General features: G+C 52.6%; 1 protein-coding gene across 7 annotated transcripts in view; it reads left to right on the forward strand.

Moving 5' to 3' along the window:
* Positions 1–6,287: 6,287 nt before the first annotated feature.
* The window catches only part of DLGAP4 (DLG associated protein 4), a 47,254-nt gene continuing 29,251 nt past the window's right edge, over positions 6,288–24,290 (forward strand). The window contains exons 1-4 of one of the 7 annotated variants that reach the window (XM_028499693.2): positions 6,288–6,471; positions 16,396–16,757; positions 18,897–18,976; positions 19,844–20,256. In XM_028499693.2, the coding sequence (XP_028355494.1) occupies positions 6,303–6,471; positions 16,396–16,757; positions 18,897–18,976; positions 19,844–20,256 (1,024 nt within the window). In that variant the 5' untranslated portion in view covers positions 6,288–6,302. Of the gene's footprint in view, positions 6,472–12,569; positions 12,729–15,821; positions 15,839–16,395; positions 16,758–16,777; positions 17,288–18,896; positions 18,977–19,230; positions 19,320–19,843; positions 20,257–24,290 lie in introns of those variants that run through there. The other 6 variants (XM_028499692.2, XM_028499694.2, XM_028499697.2 and 3 more) reach the window with 6 other exon arrangements.

The following is a 24,290-nucleotide window of genomic DNA, read 5'->3' on the forward strand; positions in this document are numbered from 1 at the left end:
TAACCTCCACACAATCTCCCATCCAACTCCTTTCCAAGGTTCTGATACTAACACATCCATTTCTACCCTTGTAGACCTCCAGTCTTTTTGATTTTCTATTTGAATCCTTTCTTTTTCTTTTATTTCTATTCCCTGAATCTCGGGAAAGAGATTGTAGCAGATTATAAATCAGCCCCTGCTCACAAATAGATTTAAGTCAAACCAGAAATCAAAAAATTCATGCTTAAAGTAGCTTTCAATATTTTATTTTGTGACTTCTGGATTTGGGGTGAAAAATCAGTTTGATAGCTGGAGCTCGTTTGTAGAGAGCTCCTCAGTAGACTCCGCAGTAGCCCATTTTTTAAAAAAACTGTGTTAAAGTGCACATAAAAATTTACCACATGGACTTCCCTGGTTGTCCAGTAGTAAAGAATCCACTTTCCACTGCAGGGTTCGATCCCTGGTTGGGGAAGTAAGATCCCGCGTGTTGCATGGCACGGCCAAAAAAGAAATTACCACTTATACTGTTTTTAAGTGTGCAGTTCAGTGGTATTAAGTACACTCACATTGTTTTACAACTATCACCACCCTCCATCTCCAGAACTCTTTTCATCTTGCAAAACTGAAACTCTGTACCTATTAAACAACTTCCCATTCCCTCCTCCTCCACCCCCTGGAAACCACCCTTCTACTTTCTGTCTGTATGAATTTAACTACTCCAGGTAACTCATTCATTAGTCCATTTTAAGGAGGTATATTTGAAAGGGAGAGTAGGTTTCATCTGTAAATAATGAACTCTTGGTTAACTCTCTAAGTTAATGCACACTGCAACTCTCAGCTTTATGTGGCTGTGCTCCAGCAGAGTTTTTAAAAGGCTGCTCATCTCCCAGGAGGGCTTTTCCCACAGAGGCAGTGTTGGTTCCAGCGCCCGTGGTGGCTGCGTGGAGCCTGGACACAGCTTCAGGATCCTTCTTAACACAGGCAGGTACTACCAGTTAACCAGAAGTAGCACACCTGTTGGAACCTGTGCCATCCACAACCTAGTGCAGTGCCCAACTTTTACAGATGGGTGTCAGTCCTAGGAGGGGAAGGGACCATTTGAGGAGCAAGTGATGTCACAGGTCTCTTTGTGAGAGAGGAAAAGGGCCTGGTAGGACAGCCCGAAGCCTGGGGAGGTGATTAGTATGCTTGTAAAAACAGGGCAGAGCAGCTCCCGGAGAGGTAGAAGTTGTCAAGGTAAAGTCCGCTTTCTTCAGATGCTCTTTGGGATGCTGGCTTGGGCTTGAGGTCTTTGTAAAAGTGTATTCTAGTCAGAGTCTGCCAGCAGAAGGGAGAGACCAAATTTGTCTTTCTGTGGTGATTTCTAAGCTTTGTAGGAATGTGTGTGTCAGCCTCCTTGTCAGCCACCTTGTATTTTTGTTGTGAGACCGGATGCTGTGAAGGTTGGGTTCTGGAGACTGAAACCTGGAAGGTTTGCACTCACTTAGCAGATAGAACACTTGCTGTGTGACGCTGAGCAAATCCCTCAAACTCCCTGAGCCTCCATTTCCTCAGCAGCACAAGGGGCGAAGGTGAAAACATCTCCTTGTGGGAATCAAATATAAGGACCTCGGACAGTGACTGGGCCAGGGCAGTAGCCAGCGATGCCTCAGCAGGCAGTAAACACCGGTAACTATGACGATTAGTCGCTAATATTCAGCGAGTCCTTACAGTTGCGGGGTGCTGGTGACTTTCCCTTGGGGAGGTCTTCTTTTAAAAAGATCTTCCCAAATGTCACCATGTTGTGCTTTTAGAGGTGGTTGGGAGAAAACTCGAGTATGGAGGTTATGGAGGCATGAGGGGGAGGCCTGTAGTCCCTGCTTGTCCCAGCACCTCTGTCCTTTGCTTGCCAAGTTGCCCCTCACAGACTTCCCTACTGCTGCATTCTCAAGTCTTCTGGGGGAAGGCCCTGCAGGCCTGTCTCACTTTTGGGGGTGAAGTCAGAGACAGGGTCCCACCTCGTAAGTGGCAGCAGGCATTTGCCTGGGCACCCCTTCTGGGTGCCACAGGCATGGGAACCTTGCAGTCCCTGCCTTCAGGGGACTCAGGGTCTAAACGGAGAAGGAGAAAAGTAAACAGGCCTGTAAAACAGTGTGACGGCAGGGGCCTGTGGCACCTCTAAACCTGGGGCGTGACCCAGTGAGGGGTGCCTGGCGGGTGCGGAAGGACAGTCAGGGAAGGCCTGGGGGGAGTAATGCTGGAGACCCAGAAGAGGCGGTGGGATTAGGGAGGAGGAGGGGCATTGCGGGCAGGGAGCAGCCTTGCAAAGACGCGGACGCTGGGAACATGGGGCGTTGGCATGCAGAGGGTGGCAGAGAGAAGTTAGAGGGGTGCTTGGCAAGGCAGGGGCACCAGAGGTCACTACCCTAAAATATTAGAATAGTGATACAGATGCGGTATGGGGTGGGGGTCGGCTGCGGTCCTCAGGGCACTGAACTTTCCTGACCTGCCCCAGGCCAGAAACCCCCAGCTTCTGGCGCGTGGAGTCCTTGGAAGGCCTAGAATCAGGCAGCTGCTCTGTAGGCCCCTTGCTCAGATATTTGGGCCCCTCAAGTGATTGTAATGATAGTTCCTCACCTGCCAAGCCCTTTCCCACCTGTCTTCCCAAAAGAGTCTCATAGCAGCCCTAGGGCAGTGAACAGGGCGAGCCAGTGTTGTTCCCATCTTACAGTTGGGTGAGAGTGAGGCCCGGGGAGCCTTAGTCATACAGTGATTGAGCGCAGGAACAGTGCTCACACTCAGGGCCTCCTGACCTACAGGCCACTTCTGTAACTCAGCAGCAGGTATGGCGGGGGGCGGGGGGGAAGGGAAGCCAGTGTCGGCTGGTCTCTTGTTCTGAGGATGGGTTTATCATCTCAGGTAGGAGCTCCGTGCTGCTCGACTGTCCAGAGGAAGGTGTGTTAAGCTCTGACCGTGCTGCCTTAGACCTTAGAGTTAGTCCTCCCATCATTTCCCCTGTAGCTAGGCCATCTGAACCTTCTCCTCCCTCTCCTCTGCTAGTTGGTAACAATTCTCAGGAGGGGAAAAAAAAAAAAAAAAAAAAGAAAAGAAATTGAACTGTGAATGTCACACACACAGAAATGTTGTCTGATGTCACCTCCATTACTGATTGTGAAGTAGGCAGGCAGAGAAAGAGCAAACATCTCAGGCCTCGAAGGAATCTTAAAGGTCACCCGCGGGGGCTTGAGTCCCTCCCTGCATCCATCGTGCCTGTGTCTAGCCTAGCTGATCCCCTCCTAGGCAGCTCTGCCCCTTAGAAACTGCCTCCTTATAAGGAGGCACCCCCACCTTCCTATCCCCCCTCTGGTTGTGCTGTAATGACCTGGACCACATGGACAGTGTATGTGACAGTCTCCTAGGTATTTGAAGACAGTAGCCATGCCCTTCTGAATCCCCTCTTTTCCAGGCTACTACTCCAGTCTCTCTAAGCACCTCCTCCCTTGTGTTAGACTAGGCACGACTCATGGCACACATGTGTCACACCCCATCTGTGGCAAATCTGTGACAGACATCACCAGTCAGTCGCAGCACTCTTGTTCAGTCAGTCCCAGGCTTTCTCCTGCAGTAGTCCATGCAGCTACGCCCAGTCGGTGGAGTTTTACTTTATTGTGAGTTTCTTGAGGTGTGAGGACTACTAACACTGGGTGGGTCCCTAGTGCCCACCCAGAGCCCAGTGCGTGGCCTACTTGTCGTAATGGGAGGATGGATTAGAGACTTCTCCCTGTGCGATTGTCCCCTTCTCATCGGGCTCCAGTTTGGCAGTGTCCCTTGTCCAGAATCGCCAACAGTACCCACAACATTATCCAGAGTTCAGTGGGGCTGCCCCCTCCCTGGTCCTGCACCTTCTCTGTCAGTGTAGCCTCAGACCTTGTCTGTGATCACCTAGAGTCGCTAAGACATTTTCCCACATGTCTGTTTTCTGTGTAATTGTCCAAGTTGGGATCCTGAACTCAAAATCTTAATATAAGCTCTGAGGACTGGGCCCTTGTCCCTGCCCCGAGGCCTGGCACCAGGGAAGGCGGCCTGGCCTGGGCTGACCTGAGCTGAACTCACGGTTTTCCCCATTCACTTCTGCTCTGTTCATTTCAAACCATCTCTTGGCCGCCCAGGGTTCTTGGCTCCAGGTTCTGACACCCGATATGCCACCTGTCACTGCAGGCACAGTGAATGAGCCTGTTAACACCGTCTTTCTATTCTGGGATCTGCTTGGTCATTCAGAACAGTGAAAGAGGCCGGCAATCGAGGTGCAGAGGGCCTGGCAGTGTCTGGCTTTGCACGCTGGATGTGGGCCCCTGTGACAGCTTGTAAAAAGCCAGGCTTTAGTGACCCATTACTAGGGTTTGACATCAGCCCTCCAGAAGTGAGGGTGGTTTTTGAGGCTCTTTCTTCTAAGTAGTACTTCCCAGGCTGGGCTCCTGGGACCTTAGGGCTTTGGAAAGACCACAACAAGGTCCACGTGCTAGAGCCAGTATTTGAAAAGTCAAATAGTATTTGAAAAGCCAAATCTTGGATTCTCCACCCGCCCACTCCTCCACCAGGCCAGACAGGGGCTGTACACGTCAAGTTTTTGTGTTGGACTGGAACCACCATAGCAGCCCTGTAACTCTGGCCATCTTCTCCTCATCAGCACTCCCTACTAGTGTTTATAGCTTTAATGTACGAGAAAGTCATGATTCAGGAACTGCTGCTTGGAAGCTGGCGTGTCTTTCAAGCTTAGACTCCCGGGGTGGTGGTAATAAGGTATCCTGAGGGGTAGGGCAGGGGCCTCAGCAGAGCTGCCGGCAGAGCCAACTCTGCCGGCAGGTCTCTGGGGATAAATAAAAGGACATTTGCAGCAGATTCCAGCACAGAACGGGCGGCGAGGGGTGAATGTTGCCTGACAGGTTGCTTACTGGATACGGTCGCAGTATTCGTGGAAATGTTTTTTGAGAAACAGCATGCCGTCTGGGGTCCCCAGGTCAGGGGCTGGAGGAGGTGGGGCTCAGCCACAGGTGCGTGCCTCCTTGAATGCCTGGAGCTGGTGGTCTCCAGGCTGGGAGTCAGGGGGAACACCCCCACACTGGGAGCCCCAGGCAGGGTCCCTGCTCTGCCACCTGATCCTCAGGGAGTACATTTGCCTTTCTGATCCTCAGTTTCCTCATTTGTACTATGAGGAGGTTGACTTAGTCTGGTGGATCCCAAAATACCATATGGAGGAAAGAAAGAAAGTGGAGGTGCTCTGAGGGCCCTGGCGGGGGGTGGGAGTCAAAAAGCCTCCCCAGGCCCTCTTGAGGGCTCCCAGAACCTGGTTTGAAAGTCACTGGAATTACTCTCTCCTCGGACCCTAGAATTTGGAGGTTTCACATCCTCGTTCCAGTCCCAGTACCCCATCAGCCAGCTGTGTGACCTGGGGCAAGTGGCCTCACCTCTTTGGGCTCTGCCTTGAGGCTGTAGTGAGATTTAGCCAAACTGAGGAAGTCCTGAGTGACTGGGAAACCACATCAGGGGTTCTGGTGTTTCTGGTGGAGGGTCAGAGTGTCCAGGACTGCACATCCAGAAGAGAAGCGCCTGAGGAAGGGCGGTGGGTGGCAGTGATCACAGGCAGGGCGGGCCGCCTTTTTCTTCCACGTGCTGGGGTTCTGGTCCAGGGGCACCAGGCCTCTGACCCCATGGCCAGCAGAGCCGAGGCAGCCATCATCTGACCCACTCAGAGGATATCGCCAAACCCTGCATGAGGACCCAAGATTAGGGTCCTGACTGGGGAACTGGCCTGGCCAGAATCTCAGCCAGGCCCTGCTAAGTGCACCGAACTCCAGCCCTGGTCAGTGTGGTGAAGCAGCAGCTACAAGTGCTGGCTCTGGAATCAGAAAGCCTGAGCTCAAATCCTGGCAGTGTGACCTGGGGCTGTTCACTTCTCTCTGGGCCTCATTTTTTCCTCTTTGAAGTGGGAGTGATAGGCCTGGTGAAGAGTTGATGAGCCAATACAGTTAAAGCTTTTCATGCTAGGCCAGTTCACGGCCAGCCCTCAGTCAGGGGAGATGCCCGGGAGCTTGTGAAGTCTCCTGACCGGCAGCTTCCCGTCCTCAGAGAATCAGCTGACCTGAACTGTGGGTCCATCTGGAGGGCATTGCTTAACCCCGTCCTCCAGCACCTCTGGCCTGAACGTGTCAGGACAGAGCCACCTCATACCTTCGACCCCAACTGGTGTGTGAACAGGGCTTCTAAGGAGCAGCTGTCTCTGGAGGGGGCGAAGGGTGTTGTCCCAGCAACCAAGCTGGTCCCTCCCAGGCAGCTACTCCAGGTCCATGAAGTGGGGCGGCCATCTGTGCTCTGGATGGGGCTCTCCCGCCACCTGCGCCCTGGTGCCAAGAGCCTGCAAGCAGAACTGGCCTGCCGACCAGAAGGGGCTTCTCTGCTTTTGCCCAGCAGACCTGAGACACCACCAGAAGGGCCTCCGGCTGCCTCGATTTCAAGGTTCCCAAGGGTCTCCTGCCTTTCCAAGGGGGAGGTTCTCCTCCCCTGGACCGGCTTCCTGGGGAGCAGAGGGAGAGGGGCTGGAGCTCCAGAAGGAGCAAGGAGGTCTGAGGATAGCTGTTCCAGCAGTCACAAACCTGTGTGCCATGGGCCACGATAGCAGGCAGGCACGTACCTGCCCAGTGTTTTTTAAAACTTAGAATTAACTAACTCCATTTTTAAAAGAATTAACTAACTCCACTTTTAAGTTTAGAGGTTTTATTTATTTATTTTTAAGTCCAGATTTCTGGCTTCTCTCACCCAGGTCTCCACGTGACAGCTGTGGGCCCAGAGGGGTTAGATGCATGGTCTCCTGTGGACGTTTAAACTCGTGACGCCCATTCAAGGCCAACTCACTTAGCTGGGGAAACTAAGGCTCAGAAAGGATTAGACCCTGTGCAAGGTACACAGTCGACCACAGCCTCACAGAGCACGGCCACTGTTAAAAGCTAAAAGCCTGTTCTCTCATCTATAAAACATCAGTGATGATTATCTCCCCTCCCAGGCCTGTGTCTGGAATAAAGTAGTACCTGGCCCAGGACTCACTCAGTCATGATTCTTTTAAATCTGTACATATGATATGCCTTGCCTGGAAGATGTTGCCGGAAGCACTGCTTATTTACTTTCTCTGCCACCTTTCAGAAATGGTTATTTTTCAAATTGTTTCTGATGCCCAGTGCTTAGGGTTTATTGAGCTCTCGTTCCCACAGCTCCATTGCCGAACTTCAAGCAGAGCTGCTCCAAGCTTTACCTCCCACCAGATTGTGCTCCTATAGTGTGTGTGTTTGTGTGTGTGTGTGTGTGTGTGTGTGTGTGCGCGCGCGCGTGCGCGTGCGCCCGCGTATGTGTATGTGTGTTGGGGGCTGACCTGAAGGGAGCTTTTCAAAGCGCTCACTGGCCATTAAATTCCGACTCAGAGTCAGGAGTCAATCATTCTTCCCTGAGCTTCAGTCTACCCAACTGTCAAATAGGGGGTTGTTCATTCATTCAATAAATACTTACTGAAGCCAGCCATGTATTGGGCCTGGTGCTGGGAAAGCATCTTAATTCTGTAAGGTATTCAGGGTCCCCACCCTCAGGAATCTGTATTAGATACCCAGGATCTCTGTCTGGTAGGGGAGAGAGACAAAAGATAAGTGAACCAGTAAGTTGATCAGTGCTCAATGAAATAAACGGGATCCTCAAAGGACGAACAGCAACTTTAGACAGGGTGGTCTGGGAGGTCTTCATTGAGGACATGACCCCTGAGCTGAGACCTGAGTGGGAAGCAGAGATGAGAGCAGGATGGGAAGGAAGGAGTAGGTGTGCAGAGGTGGGAGTGGGGATCATCTCAGGCAGGAAACAGCAGGTTCAAAGGCCCTGAGGTCGGCGCATGCTTGGAGTGTTTGGGGAATAGCAGGGTGACTGGAATGGAATCAACAAGGGGAAAGTGCAGGAACTGAGGCTGGAGAAGGGGGCAGTGCCTGTAGTAGGCCAGGGTGGGCAACTGCATGGAGTGGGGAGCCTTTGAAAAGCTTTAGAAAAGGGAAGCATTAATCCAATTTGTACTTTTAAAAAACTCCTCAGGCTGCTTTCTGGAGAGTGATTGTGGGTGAGTTGGGTCACCGACAAAGCAGGGAGGCCAGAGGGTAGAAAGTGGAAACCTAGACCAGGGTGGTGGGGTAGAGAGAAGCCCGGCTCTGTGACATGCGCTTTTGTGGGGGAGGGGCAAAGCCTTACAGATGGGGGAGGCCTGGGAAGCGGGAGGCAGGACTCCCCAGGCTTCTGGAGTGTGTAACGGAGTGCATGGGGGTCCCCCCTCTAGGAGAGCAAGGCCGACAGTGGGGAGGAGAGGCTCAGATTCATTCTGGACACACTGAGCTTGAGATGGCCTTAGCACCTCACGCAGAGCTGCCTGGTGTGCCGGGCTATTGAGAAAGGAGGCCATACGCCCTTCCAGCTGCAGTCAGGTCTGCGCGCTGTAAATCCTCTGACTGCAGGCCAGTTTGGAGGGACTTTGTGAGGGATGCTGTGGGCAGGAAGAAGAGACCACCGTTCCCAGTGTCCAAGAGGCCCCAGGAAGCCACGGACCCTGTCCGAGAGGAGGCAGCCCTCTCTCAGGCCTCCCTGGCTTCCCTTCACCAGCTAAATTACCTAAATGCCACTTTGCCGAGCCATGCCCTGCTCAAATCTGTCTTCCCATGCCTTGGGCTGTGCTGCCCCGCTCCTTTGCTCGGAGCATCCCTCCACCTGAAAGCCCTGCATTTCCTTGCCCCTCAGTGACTCTGGTCCATCCTGCCGGACCCAGTCAACCTTCATGTCTTCCAGAAAGGTGCCCAGCTGTCCCCCAAAAGGTGATCACTCTCTCCTTCATCGAGAAACCGTGGTAAATGGAATCACAGGGGCCACCCCAGGATTACAAACATCTTCATGTCTGCCATCTCTTTGAATTCTACTCAGAGCACATTGGGAGTCACACCTCATTTTCTGGGTGAAACAGTTGACATGTTCAAGGCTGTTGCCTCTACATGTCCCTTACAGAGTTAGCACAGTGGGAGGGGCATAGGGTAGGGGTCAGGCTTCAGGCAGCCTGGGTTCAAGCCCTGGCCCCAACACTGCCTGGGTAGAAGGCGAGTCTCCCCACCTCTCTGAGCCTCACCTAGAAAACAGGGCAGTGACAAACCTACCTCACATATCTGTTCTGAGGGTTCGTTTGGCCAAAGTACAATCCATTCTCGTTATTCACGGTGCTTACATCCATAGTGTCTCACAAACACTGAATTAGCGAATACTGAACCATTGCTCCTATGGGAAATGCAGAGTCCCTGCGTTTCCACCCGCTACCAGCACAAACCACCAAGGTTTCTGTTAAAGATACCTTATTTAATATATTGTTGATTTATTAACACTGATCTAGGCCGACAGCACTGTTAACTCAAGCCTGAGCAAAGCTTATCTGACACGCGTGTTTTCTCCATAAGGCACATCACAACCTTCTTGCACTTAGGAGCACTGGACAACACTTCAGCACTATACTTGGGGGCCATTTCAAGTAGAGAAATCACCACCAACAAAAAAACACACAAAAATGTGAAAGCACAGCACTAAATAGACCAGGAAAAGGGTGCTTGTTTACAGTATGAGCTGAAACAAGAAGTCAGTGTTGCCTTGTTCAGCCTCAGCTGGGAACCTGTGTGTTGGGAAACTCAGATGTTCAGGTTCTGCTCATGTCTGCAAGTGGCCGCCAAAAAAAAGCCCCACGAGTATGAGTCTTAGCAAGTAGGCAAATTCGCAGATACAGAATCATGAAGAATGAGGACTGAGTGTAGATGGAGTGCTTGCTCAGTAGCACTGTTAACTTTGGCACTGATACCAACAGGAGGGCATCCTGAGTGCACCCCTTCTGGGCAGGGCTCCAAGGCTGTGGCCGGACTCCCTGAGCTTTGTGGCTTTGTCTTTCCCAGACACCTTTGTAACCTCTTGGCTCCTATGGACTTTGGGGTCTGAGGCAGGTACAGATTCTGGAAGCCCTGAGTGCCTCCACTGAAGGGCTTGTTCCAGTTCCGTTGGGTGGGTGGGTGGGTGGGTGGCACCATCGGAAGGTTTCAAAGCAGTGGCATGATTGGATTCCTCAAGTGGCCCATTGGCCAGGGTGGAAGAGGGACAGGAAAGGTAAGCTAGGAGGGTAAGGGGCCAGGGAGCAGCAGTGTGGGGCATCTAGGGGAGGCTGGCTCTAGAGGTGGGGAGAAGGAAAGGATGGGGAGGCAGGTAGGGAACCCCTGGTTGTGGGCAGTGGGGAGGAGCCCCAGGAGGATGCTGGGGTAAGAGGTGCTGCCAGTCTCTCTTGCTGGCGTTTGAAATTGAAGTTTGATGTTGTTACTCTTAAGGTACAGTGAGGGAGGTGGATTCCAGGCTGGCAGAGGGGGAAAGTAGAGGGCACATGGGCCGTCAGCAGGAAAATGGCTCTGAGAGGTCAGTCTGTCCCCAATCCTGACTTAGCTGCTTGGAATTCTCTCCCAGCTTTCCCTGCTTTGGGGGAAGAAACAGGGAAGGAGGGAGGAATTTGAGGCTAGGTGGGCGGGAGCCGTGAGTTCTGCTTTAACCGTAGCACACAAGTGAGCTCCCCGCTTTAGCTGCGTGGTTTGACAGGTTACTTGTCGGGTGAGAGAAGGAGGGCTCTTATAGGCTCTCAGCCCTTCCTCCGACAAGCCGGTCAGAGCCAGCAAAGGAGTTTAGGGGGTTCTGGCTCTGAGGCCAGCTCCATTCACGTGGGGTCTTGCATGGGTCCACTGCCTCTTATGTAAAGCCTGCAGCCATGGCTCCTACACTGTTTAGGCCACTTCTCCTTCAGCACCCCTGCCAAGCTCGGGCCCTTGGGAGCCAGCAGACGTGAGGACTGGGCTGGGCCTCCAAGGCACTTGCAGGAGGCTAGCATGCTGGGGCTACTGGGGAAATGGAGCCACAGCCAGTACTCTGAGCACCTGAAGCTCTGATTGGCCATCTTATACACCTTGACATTAAAAAAAACAAGACGTGGAAACAAATTCATTCTGACCTGAAAAATAGAGTTTGCAGGATAAAATCTAGGGCAGAAGGCGGAAATGAGACAAAGGGAGCTTCTGCTTAGAAGAAGCAAGGTCTTGTGCACAGTGGGGCAGGGAAGCTGGGCTGGATGTTTGGGGCCGGGGGCAGGTGGCATCACACAACCAGCTTCTGTCTGAACCTTGGCGTGAGGGACCGGCATGGCCAAGGTGAGGGCAGGGAAGCACGCGGCCCCCGGGCACAGCTGTGCAGTGTGCAGACAATGCTGTGTCTCAGCGATGTTTCACTCAGGATCTTTAAAAATATGCACAAGGACCAGCTGGAGTAGACAGTCATCCTGGAGTGATGTTCACCCCCAAGCTTCCTGGGCAAATCTGAAAGTTTTCCAAGAGTGAGTGGACAAAGAGTTGGACCCATATGCCATCTTGGTGTAAATTGTGGCACACAGAATGTCTCCCCAGGGCAGGGAGGACCGCAGTTACATCCTGGCCGGGCCAACATCTTGGGTCTCGGGGGCACTTGCTTCCCTCTAAGGTTTAATTGGCAAATGATGGTTGCGCACCCTCTGGACTGGGGACTGGCTGCTGACCGCATGGGACACACGCTCAGTGGGAGACCTGGCCACAGCCCTGAGTGCCCCGGAGGAGAGAGTCAGACCCTGCCTGGGCCAGAAAGGGCTGCGAGTGGAGGGACTGGCCGGAGGACGGGAAGCATGAAGGATGTGCAGAGGGGTTCTGGCAGAAACGGTGCATGTGCAAAGGCTTTGGCGCCTGAAGAGTGTGGTGTGTTTGCCAAGGGTGTGTGGGTTCTGTGAAGCTGGAAGGGGCATGCTGAGCAGTTGGGAGGGCGGGAGGTGAGGCTGTAAGGATGGGTGAGTGGGACCAAGCCGAAAGGGCTCCAAATTTGAGACGGGACTAGAACCTTGGGTTCTAAAGTGCTGGGAGCCTTCACTATGGCTAAATCTTGATTTTTGGCAACCGAGGGGTTTTTGTAGCGATGATGAGGTTCTTCTTCTTATTCAACAAGTATTTATTGAGAGCTTTCTATGCTTGAGATATTACCCTGGGCCCGGGACACGACCTGCTGTGCCAAGACAGACAGAGCCCCCAGCCGCCTCAGGCCTGTAACCATCAGCAAGTAACTGCCTCGCTGAGCTGATGACAAATGTGATGGGTGCTGTGATGGAGATCCTGGGCGATGGGAGAGTAGGGAGCAGTCAGGGGAGGCCTCCTAGAGGAAGTGACACTTGAAACACGTGAGGTGCTGGGAGAAGCCTTTCAGGCAGAAAGAACAGCTGGTGTAAAGGCCCCGAGGTGGGAGGAAGTGTGGTGGGCGTGAGGAGCACAGACTGACTGGATCCCCACGTTAGAAGGGGCTGGGGGAGGTGTTGGCCTGTATTTCTTGGCATTTCACGCCTGTGAAATGAGAGCTGTCCTGTAGAGTCGGGCCCCATACCCCGGCCCTGGGGGGGACAGTGTTCACAGCTGAGAGATGCCCCGAAATCCTCTCCATTAGTCACACCACTTGTCTGGCTGTCACCTGTGCCCCAGGAGACATAGAGAATCCAAGGTGATTTGACTTTTTCTTCTTTCACATCTGGCCATCTGGCCTGGCCTCCCTCTAGTTCACTTTCTCTCTAATGAGTGGCTCCGTCAGCAGGACTCTGGCCTACGCAACCCTGAGAGAGAGGCTGGAAGGTCAGTCCTCTGTCCAGGCCCTTGGAGAGTCCCATTATCTCCTGGGTGGGGCAGGCCCTTGCACAGACTGACTCCTCCAGGCCAGTGTTAGCCCCACTACAGGTGGGGACCAGGACCCTGACTGGGGTCACACGGCCTCCACCAGGCTTAGAGCCCAGTTCTGGGTCCTCATGCTCACTGCCACCCCCTTTAGGGGCATATTCCCCCCCCTTAAACATTTTGAGCATATTAGGGCTTCACTTTTCTAATCTGGGACAGAAGACTCCACTGAAGCTTCCTTGGGATATTTAGGCCAACCAAACAAACAAATCCTGAAATCCCCAGTGAGTCGTGTCTCTGCTGGGCTCTGGTGGTCATGGGCTTCAATGGGCTGCTCTAGGTGTCCAGCTCGTGGGGGAGACTGCCCCTGGCTGGTCAGAGAACCAGTCCAGCCTCCCCACCAGTGGCTGGGGAGTGGTAAAATTTTGGCTCACCCCCTGTCCTCCAGGCCTGTCTCCCTCTGTACCAGAAACTAGTCAGAGCCATGCCAGCACTGGGCTGTCTGAGCCTTGACCTCTGTGATGTAGCCTATGTAATCACTCCCTGTGGCCACATAACTGGTATATGACAGAGCTGGGGTCTGAACTCAGGCTTGTCTGGTTCTCTGCTGCCTTCTGGCTTTTGGATCCTCACTACCAAAGGAATGACTCTCAAATGGTAGAATTTCAGGCAATGGGGAGGAGGGATTCCTAGCAGGAGTCTCCCTTTCAGTCACAGTGAGGGGAGCCTCCATACTTACCCTTAAATGAGAGCATGAATGGGAAAATGCTTTGAGTTAGTCAAGAGCTATGTGAATACGGTGTGCTGTTAGAACTCCTCCACCCCCACTGAACAGATAAAGGTACTAAAAAGTTCACTGGGGGACAGGGACATTGTCGGGGCCTGGAAGCCAGGCCTCTGCCTTTAGTCTAGGCCCCTCCTCCTCCAGCGGTCAGGTCTCAGCTTGGATGTGCCCCTGCAAACTGGCTCCAGAGTCCAGCAGGTTGCTGAGGGGCACAGTGGTCAGTGAAAGCCTCAGACATCTGCAGCCCAGCCCAGCAAGGGGGGTGGGGCCTGAGGCCTGGGGAGTGGAGAGTGGTGGGCTGTGCAGCCGAACAGATGTGGTTGTCACTTGCTGTTGGCAACTCTGGGCAAGTTGTCTAACCTTCTGCGCCTCGTGTGCCACATCTTTAAAGTGGGCATAATCATATCCCCACCTCACAGAGTCACCGTGAGGCGTAAATTACAAAGCCATAAAGCTGCTGAGCACACAGCTCAGTAAGCGGCCCAGCTTTCGGCTGTCAGCCTGTGCCTTACAACCAGCTGAACACAGGAGCTCATCTTCCAGAGCAGGCCTGTCCCTTTGCACGGGGCAGGGCCCTGGAGGGTCCTTCTCCCCCAGACCAAAGCCCCGCCTCCTGCCCCTGCACCACCCTTCTTGGGTTGGGGAGTCAGAGACTGTGGGTGTGTCTGTCTGGGGGGATCCCTGAGCAGAACTGGGAAATTTTGAACAGAGGAGGAGCAGTGCTCATGGCTCTGAGCTCCCAGAGCACGTAGTCACCTAGACTAGGTCAAGCACAAGACACGGCTCCCAGCTCCTGGGCTTTTCTACTGTGGCCTCTGTTGCTGTTGAGGTAGTTGTGTCACGGCTGTTTCTCTGCTGATGGGGTTTCCTAGCTTTCCTGGACCCCAGTACAGGGCCTGGCTTAATACATGTCTATCAGGTGAACAGACAGATGGATGGGCTTTTTATATTACATTTTTTATTGTTAGGTAATTGTATAGAATTTACATACAGTTGTAGGAAATAATAGAGGGATCCTGTGTACCCTTTACCCAGTTTCCCTCAACGGTAAAATCTTGCAAAACCGTAGTATAATTATCGTAACCCGAATATTGACATAGGTACAACCCACCAATCTTACTCAGATTTCACCATTTTCACTTGTATCACCTTGTGGTTTTTTAGTTTGATACAGTTTCACTGCATGTGTAGGTTCATGAGTCCACCACCACAGTCAAGATATAGAACTCCCATCACTTTGTACACACTGGGGTCCTCCCTGGGGCCCTTGTATAACCAAGTCCCTCCAGCCTCCCCATCACTCTCTCCCCCTAGTCTCCCCACCAACCACTAATCTGTTCCCATCTCTATAATTAGGTCATTTCAAGAATGCTTTATAAATAGAATCGTGATTTGTAACTTTTTGAGATTGCTTTTTCCCTTGGCGTAATTCACTTGAGAGTCATCCAAGTAGTTGCTTGTATCAGTGGTTCATTTCTTTTTGTTTCTGAGTGGTGTTCCGTGGTCTGGGCGCACCACAGCCTTTCACCCATTGAGTGGTAGGTCTCTCGGTGAGCTTGTTTCCACTTTTGGCCTATATCAAATAAAGCTGCCGTGAACATTCCTGTATAAGTTTGTTGTGAATGTGTTATCATTTCTATGGGATAAATGCCCGAGGTGCACTTGTTGGGTTGCATGGTAATTGCACGTTTAGTCTTCCATGGTTGTATCATTCTATATTCCCACCAGCCGTGAATGAGTGATTCCATTTTTCCACATCCTCGCCAACATTTGGTGTTGTCACCGGCTTTTATTTTGGTCATTCTGATGTTTGCGTAGTGATATCTCACAGGAGCAGATGAACGGATTCTGCTGTGCCTTGTCACTGCCCCTGTGGCACTGGGCCTCATTTTGAGGGTTTCCATTGAGCCATCACCATCACCGTGATTGGCAGTCCCTTGAAGGCAAGGCTTAAAGCCACTCCTCTGGTTCCTCTTCCGGGCCGGGCCTCACCCGGGGAGAGGCTCGTTTCAGTCCTCACTGGGGAAAGGGCAATTGGAGTTAAGATGCTGAGAAAAGCCACTGGATGTGACCCGGCCCCTCACAGCAAGTAGCTACTGCTGTTTGAAAAGCACCTCCTGTTTCAGAACAAAAAGTTCAGCGTTTACGAAGCCAGCTGTGGGCCAGCCCTGGGCCAGATTCAGAATGGGACTCTGAGACACCAACTCCCACCTATGGCGGGTCCTGGTTCCCTGAATCTTGGTGGAGAACAGAGAGTCTGACCGGGCGTGATGGAGTCTTGGGGGAGGTAGACTGGTGTGTGGGGTTTTCACATAACAAGGTGAGGGGTGGGGTGGGAATGGCAAGATGTGGGGAAGGACAGCTGAGCCCTGAAGGATGTGTTGGTCTCTGACCAGACAGGGAGAGGGCATCTAGGCAGAGGAAACCAGGGTGGAGGGAAGGTAGGGTAGGAGGAAAAGACCTGGGCAGGGGAGTGGTAGGTCTCTCGGTGAGCTTGAGGACAAGTGAGGTTAACCATTCCTTAGCTGTCCTGACCATCACTCTGCTGTCACCATCCAGCCCATGCCCCGGATGGATAAGACCTTTGTGTGGGACTCAGGTGGAGGGTGTGTTTGGTACATGTGGGCATCCCCCACTAGACTTGGCCTTGGCTCAGCATGAAGGTGGGCAGGGCCTGTGTCTGTCTGTCTTGGTCATTGCTGTGTCTGACCCCCATTCTCCTGCTCCAGAAATCCTCACCGAGGCCAGAGCTAGGGTCGGGTCAGGTAGGGCCTCAGCCCTGAAAGGGGCTCGAGAGGGCTGGGGCCTCACCTTCTCCCCTGCCCTCCTCTCACCCATGTGCAGGTTCATCATGCCTAGTGGCGTATAAGAAGACCCCGCCACCGGTCCCTCCACGCACCACATCGAAGCCGTTCATCTCCGTCACGGTCCAGAGCAGCACCGAGTCTGCCCAGGACACCTACCTGGACAGCCAGGACCACAAGAGCGAAGTGACGAGCCAGTCCGGCCTGAGCAACTCGTCGGACAGCCTGGACAGCAGTACCCGACCGCCCAGTGTGACACGGGGCGGAGTCACCCCAGCCCCTGAGGCACCTGAGCCACCCCCAAAACATGCAGCTTTGAAGAGCGAACAAGGGACGCTGACCGGCTCCGAATCCCACCCTGAGGCCATTCCCAAAAGGAAACTGTCATCTATAGGAATACAAGTAGGGGCCCCTTTCGCACTCTGTCCTCGGCCCACGCCGTGCACCTGCCTGCGTGTAATTACATCTGGTGGAGGCCCACTAGGTCTCTTGGGCAAAGGTGGTTTGTCTGTTTTGGGGGGTCGGCCCCAAGTGGCCAGACCAAATTCCACCCATAGTCACGTCTTCCTCACGTTCGCCCAAACATGCTGCAGGCTCTGCAGCTGTGGGCAGGTGTCCCTGCTCCAACGATGGGTTGTCCCAGTGAATGTAGTTACACTCAGCCAGCCATCTCCTGTCCACTGTTTGCCTGTCCACTGTCTGTCTGTTCACTCCACCCTTTGCCCTGGCAGCCGACGCGTGGGAGGCGGGACTGGCCTAACAGTTCTCTGATCCAAGGTCAGCTCCGGTGCGGAGGCCACAGCCCCGCCTGGCGGTGGGAGCAGCGTGGAGCGTAGACGCCGAGGGCCAGGGGCCCAGGACTCAGGGCCCTGGAGCCTTGGGGGTTGCTCAAGGGGAACTTTGCCCAGAGCCCTCTCGGGCCTTGGGGACAGGTAGGTTGCTTGAGGTGCCAGGCCCATGTCAAATTGAGAAGTGGGATGTCGGTCCCAATGCATCCCTCTGTGAGAAAGGATCCAGGCAGATAATTCCCCGGGACCAAGTGGCCAAAGCCGGCAGACCCTTCAGGAAGCTAGGCTCACTGTGCGCGCATGGCCAGGGCACACAGCAGGGCAGGGTGCGCCAGCTTCCCCTCCACTGCTTCATTGCACCTCCTGCATGCACTTAACATCAGTAACCTGTCTGCTATTAGCTGAGCGGGGAAAACTTGGGCCCTGCTTTGCAGCTTTCAAGAGTTGCTCTAAATCCAGACTAAAGTGGAGCATACTCAGGGCAGGGAGGGAGGGCAGCTACAGTGAGCTAAGAGCTTGGGGGAGGCAGAGCCCCTCCAAACCCAGAGGGCGATCAAGGAGGTCCAGGTGGTGTGCATTGTGGCGTAGATTGGACAGGATCTCCATTTCCCCAGCCACCCCTGCGCAGTTGGGCATGGCCGAGTAGATGACAAAGCACCAAAATTATAGAAGGAACACAGGACTCAAAGGGGGGCAGAATGGACCAGAGACGGCTCACTGGCCGATTTCTTGCACTTGCCTCTTGGAGAGGAAAAATTTTGGCACATATCCAAGAGGAAAGTTGGCCAGGAGACTATTCTGTTTTCTGGGCTCCTTCATAAGGGGTCCAGCCCCTGTCCTGTACAGCTCTCAGGAGAGATTCTAAGGAATACAGAAAACAGTCTAGTCTCGGGGTCTTTGTTTGGGCAGCCCCACCCTCTCCTTGGCCAAACCGGATGTTCTTATCTTTCCAGAAGACCTGAGAGAGAGTTAGACTCACCCTGATCCTTTCACTCAAGTTCACACGGGGCTGAGTACTCTGGCTCTTGGGCCCATCCAGGCTTCTCCCCTGGGTTCACCCCACCCCCACTCCATGCTCTCCAGGCAGCTTCTTGAGATCCAGTGATGCTGCATCCTCTGAGCTGGCTCTTGCTGAAGGAGAAATGCAGCTGCACCCCCATGGCAAGGAGGAGCCTGGTGCTCAGTCCCTGCCCAGGAAAGCCTCCCTGGCCTCTGAAGCCAAGAGACAAGAGTCTCCAATTTCCAAGGACACCCCTACAACTCTCTTCCCACCCCTTGGTGCCTCAAGCCCTGGGTCAAGTGTGTGTTCTCCCTCATTCATGAGCGGTGGCGGAGGGGCTGACCTGGCTGCTCCGTGGCCACGTACCTCTGTCCCGGAAAAGAAAGGTAGGCCCAGGGCATCACTGGTATAGAGAAAGAGTGCCAGCTTTGCACGTGGCTCCCCTGGCCCACCCAGTGCTGAAGGTAACCTCAGCTAAGTGTGATCGAGGCCCAGGGCTGGCATCCCATAGGGCCCAGGGACTTGGCCGGCTCTTGCTTTGGTTGCAGCTTTCAAATCCAGAATTGCTGTCCAAGGTTTGCCCCTAGTGCAGGCGCCTCCAGCCTGCCCTTCAGCTGCAGGGTTGGGGGAGTGATCTTTGCCTCGAGACAGCCCCGCTTCAACTACACCAGATAACGGCTGTGGCTTTGTGTGTGTGTGTTTTCTTTCTCTTTCGTTGTCCTTTTTTTTTTCTTCTCTCTGATGCGTGTGAAGGAGAGGACTAGAAGGAACGATTCCCACCTCTCGGAGGACAACGGACCCAAAGCGATCGATGTGATGGCACCCTCCTCAGAGTAGGGAAAGCCAGTCATCTCCACCCCATCCCACCTCCCACCCACCTGCCCGCCCGCCTCCGCGCGAATGAGCAGTGCCCGGCTTAACCTGCTCCGGCCTCGGGCCCACGTGCAGTGTCCGCATGCCTCGTGTCTGTCTGTCCACACGTCCGTTTGCGTCGTCCCACTAATGTGAATTTCAGCAGCAAGTGTGGTGTTTGTTCTTTATTTTTGTCTTTGTCTCCGTGCCGTTGCTGTCGTTGTCCTTCAATAAGGTTGACTGCATTCAGCCAGTGCCAAAAGAGGAGCCCAGTCCCGCTACCAAATTCCAGTCCATCGGGGTTCAGGTAGAGGACGACTGGCGGTAAGTGGCGCCGAGCTGTGGCTGCCTCTCCCCTCTCCTCTCCCTCCCTCTGCTCTCCCCTCTCCTGCGCCTTCTCCTCCTGCTCTCCCTAACCCACTTCTCCTTGCTGGATTTCTAGTAACCGAGCTGGGTTTGGGGTGCGGGCGGTGGCCCAGGTGTGGGAGGCTGGGCGGGCGGGCGTGCTCAACGAGCGCTTGCTCTGTGACATTAATCAGCCACGGGGGCCGAGGCCGGGCGGAGACATGGCCTGGCACCCCGACGTTGGTGGGCGTCCTGGCCCCACTGCAGTAAACAGGCAACCTTATGACCTTGTCTGTGTGTGCGTGTGCGTGTGGGCGGGGCGGGGCGGGGGCTGAGCAGAGAATGAGACGGGGGCTGTGGGACCCGCTTCAGGCGCATGGTGAGCAGACGATGCATCCGTTTCTCTGTCTCCCGTGTGTCCGGGTCAGGGTGGCTTCTGGTCTCTGGACCTCTGGGTGACTCACCCCTTACTGTCCCCACCCCACTCCACCCCACACCCACAGAAGCAGCGCCCCCTCTCACAGCATGTCCTCCCGACGGGACACCGACTCGGATACCCAGGATGCCAACGACTCGAGCTGTAAGTCATCTGAGAGGAGCCTCCCGGACTGCACCCCTCACCCCGACTCCATCAGCATCGATGCCGGCCCCCGGCAGACCCCCAGGATTGCCCAGATCAAGCGCAACCTCTCCTATGGAGACGACAGCGACCCTGCCTTAGAGGCATCCTCGCTGCCCCCGCCTGACCCCTGGCTGGAGACGTCCTCCAGCTCCCCCGCGGAGCCAGCACAGCCAGGGGCCTGCCGCCGGGACGGCTACTGGTTCTTGAAGCTGCTTCAGGCAGAAACGGAGCGGCTGGAAGGCTGGTGCTGCCAGATGGACAAGGAGACCAAAGAGAACAGCCTCTCTGAAGAAGGTGGGCGCTGTGAGGCCGGCCCCGGGGACGGGGTGGGAGGGGTGTGAGTGCCAGCCCCAGCCTCCGAGGTGGGGGTGGGGGGTTCTTAGGTTCTCTTCCTGGGTTGGTTGTGATTCCACCCCTTACTCTCATTCTTCCCTTTCTTCCGTCCATCCACCGACCTAACCAAACCTTTTTCCAGAAAGGATTTATGGCAGCAGCTGCTAGTTGCACTGGCTGTGGGGTCAGCAGCCCCCGGGTTTGAATCCCAGCTCTTCCCTTACTAGTGAAGTGACCTTGGGCAGGTTCCTTGAGCCTCAGTTTCCTTACCTGTAACGTGGAGATAATCCTACCCTCTGATGCGGCAGTGCATGTTCAGGGCCGGACGAAGTGCCGGACACAGAAAGTCGGCACCATAATTATGCCTTTGGTGGCTCCTTATTGAGCGCCTGCTGTGTGCCAAGCACCAGGGATCTAACTGTGAACCTCAGCAGGGTGTGAAGAACTATGAGTGGGTTAGACAGAAGTCATCTACTTTCCCGCTTAGGCTTCTGTCTATACCATGCCTGTTTCCAAAAATTCCCCCAAGAAATTAGAGAATAGTTCTAGAAAGAGCTAGAAATATGTAGGGAGCCTAGATTCACAGGTGTTTGATACAGGGGAGGGGTGGTTTGGAGACAGGCCCCTGGGAAGCTCTGGCCCCTAGATGGCTCCCCTTCACAGACCGTGCAGGAAGGACGGGTCTCCCGGAGTATCCAGAAGGGATGGAGCCAGCACCCCACCGACCCCTGGTGGGGCAGGGCCTGAGGAAACCACCCCTTGATGATTCAGAGGCCCTGTTTTCACTCTCTCTAGGCCAGTCCCCAGCTCTGATGTCACACCCACTGGTGTGCAGGAAACTGTTGTGAGGTATATACCTAATAACCTTTTACAGTATTAGTATTTACAAAATCAGAACAGAGGCAAGGATCAGAGAGAGCACTAACTGGCTTCTAACGGAAACCATCCAGTCCTCTGCCCTTCCTCAGCCTTCCCCACTTTCAGCTCTCATCGACTGTGTATTCTGGTATTTACCTTCATATGTCTGTTTTGTTTTTAAATGGGATTACCTTTTATTTCCCCTCAAATTAATCATCATTATGTATTGATCTCTACTATAATAGCTCAGTATTTAGATCTGTCACCTCCACTTCCTGTGCCCCACCCTCTGTATATTACATCAGTTTGGGGTTAAAAAAACAACCAGTGTTTCTGTTTGCTGTGAGCATGTAAATGATGTTCACTGCAGAGCTTTGTAGTATATTATGATTTCATTTTCTTATACATTTTGTTTTTCCTAGAATGAATGGTTGCCTTATTTTTTTATACACTTTATTTTCTAAGCTCTTATTTGTAATTATTTTCACATGCTCCACCAGATCGGTCAGCCCCTTATCAATATTATTTTCCAGGTGTGCAAACGTATCAGATAATCTCATGATCTCCTATTTTTCCTGGTGCCCTCTGTCCTCTGCCCTGATCTGGCCAGCTTGCTTTCTGGGCCTGCTGCCAGGCTGCTGTCCAGAGACTTCCCTTTTCGTCACCTGGGACTGCCCTTGGCTCCTTTACTGTGATGGACACCCTGCTTTTTTGGACAACATGGTCTTCCGCTTTCCTGGTTTTAGCCCCTCACTTTACGGGAGCACACCTTCAGTTGGAGATAAATTTTTGGAAACTGTATGTCTTTATTCAGACCTCATATAGTTTGGCTGGGTGTAAAGTTGAAAATAGTAAATACAAATTATTTTTGTATATAAATATAGATATAATTTATATATAAATAAAGTTGAAAGTAACTCTTCCCTCAGAATCTTAAAAGAGGCTGTATTATGTTTAGCTTCCATTACTTGTGCTGAAAAGTTTGAGGCCATTCCAGGTCTCAGTCCTTTGTATTATTTTATCTCTGGAAGCTGTTAGGATCTGTTAGGATCTTCACTTTACCTCTCTTATGAAATTTCTCAATGATGTGCCCTGGAATGGGTCTTTGTGCCAGTAGTTAATAGGCCACTTTTATGTGGAGACTCAGATCTTTTGTTTCTTGCATTAATTTTTTAAAATACTTTCCTCCCTTCCACTTGTTCTGTTTTCTCTCTCTGAAATTCCTGTCACTCACATGTTGGATCTGCTGAGTTGATCCTGTCTCTGATATCTTCTTTCTCTTATGTTTTTGTTGTCTCTCTTTCTGGAAGGCTTTCTTTTTTTTTTCCTTTTCTTTTTTTTCCATGCTATAACAACTTTATTGAGATATAATTCACATGCCATAAAATTTACTCTTTAAAGTGTACAGTTCAGTGGCAGTTAGTACACTCATAATGTTGTGCAACCATCTCTGTTATCTAAATTCGGAACATTTTCGTCACTCCAAAAAGAAGCCCCATGACCATAAGCAGTCACTCCTCATCCCCTCCTCCCCACTAGCTCTTAGCAACCACTAATTCTGTCTCCGTGGATTTGCCTGTCCTGGACATTTATGTAAATGGAGTCATACAGTATGATTGTATGACAGGTCTTTTGTGTCTGGCTTCTTTTTTTTTTTTTTTTTTTTTTTTTTTTTCCCAGTACGCGGGCCTCTCACTGCTGTGGCCTCTCCCGTTGTGGGGCACAGGCTCCGGACGCGCAGGCCCAGGGGCCATGACTCACGGGCCCAGCCGCTCCGCTGCATGTGGGATCCTCCCAGACCGGGGCGCGAACCCGGTTCCCCTGCATCGGCAGGCGGACGCGGCCTCTCCCTGTTGCGGAGCATAGGCTCTGGACGCGCAGGCTCAGGGGCCATGGCTCACGGGTCTAGCCGCTCCGCGGCATGTGGGATCTTCCCGGACCGGGGCACGAACCCATGTCCCCTGCATCGGCAGGCGGACTCTCAACCACTGCGCCACCAGGGAAGCCCCCGTCTGGCTTCTTTTGCTGCATGTTTTTAAGGTTCATACATGTTGTAGCATGTATCCGTTCTTCATTCCTTATTGTGGAGTAATATTCCATTTTATGGATAATGCTACATTTTATTTATACATTTATCTGTTGATGGACATTTGAATTGTTTCCACTTTGGGGATAGTATGAATAATGCTGCTGTGCACATTTGTGTACAAGGTTTTTGTGGATCTGTGTTCATTTCCTTTGGGTATATAAGTAGGAGTGGAATTGCTGGGTCATATGATAATTCTGTGTTTAACTTTTTGAGAAACCTGCTAAACTCTTCCACAGTGGCTGCACCATTTAACATTCCCACCAGCAGCACACGAGGGTTCCAATTTCTCTACATCCTCACCAACACTTGTAATTATTGCTCTTTTTGATTATAGCCATCATGGTGGGTATGGTAGTACCTCACTGTGGTTTTGATTTGAGTTTCCATGGTGGCTAATAAAGTATAGCATCTTTGCAAGTGCTATTTGTGTATCTTTTTTTGGAGAAATCTGTTGAGTTTGGGAGGTTTTCTTGACTTTATCTCTAAACTCTGTACATCAAATGTTTACTACAGCCATTCGTATAAGAGCTCTTTCTTACTCTGTTCCTTTTTTCATAATATTTTGTCCTTGTTTTATGGATAGAGTATCTTCTCCTACCTTTCTAAGATTTACATGTATATTTAAGTTTTCATGTGTCTCTGTGTTGTCTCTGTTTCCTTTAGGCTCCTTTTTTCTATGTGTCTTTTTGGGTTGAAGTCTTTCCTGGAATGTCCAGTGATCTTTAATTGTTTATTCATATTAAAAGTGAGGAACTAACTCAGGGATAGGAAGGGATGGAGTAGAAGATTTCTGTTCTTGTTGTAAGCCTAGTAGTTCCACTTGCTGGTTTTTAATTTTATGATTTAATTTAAAATAAAACTTTGGGGGCTTCCCTGGTGGCGCAGTGGTTGCGCGTCCGCCTGCCGATGCAGGGGAACCGGGTTCGCGCCCCAGTTCGGGAGGATCCCACGTGCTGCGGAGCGGCTGGGCCCGTGAGCCATGGCCGCTGAGCCTGCGCGTCCGGAGCCTGTGCTCCGCAACGGGAGAGGCCGCAGCAGAGGGAGGCCC

Source organism: Physeter macrocephalus, chromosome 14, assembly GCF_002837175.3.
Source record: "Physeter macrocephalus isolate SW-GA chromosome 14, ASM283717v5, whole genome shotgun sequence".
NCBI lineage: Eukaryota > Metazoa > Chordata > Mammalia > Artiodactyla > Physeteridae > Physeter > Physeter macrocephalus.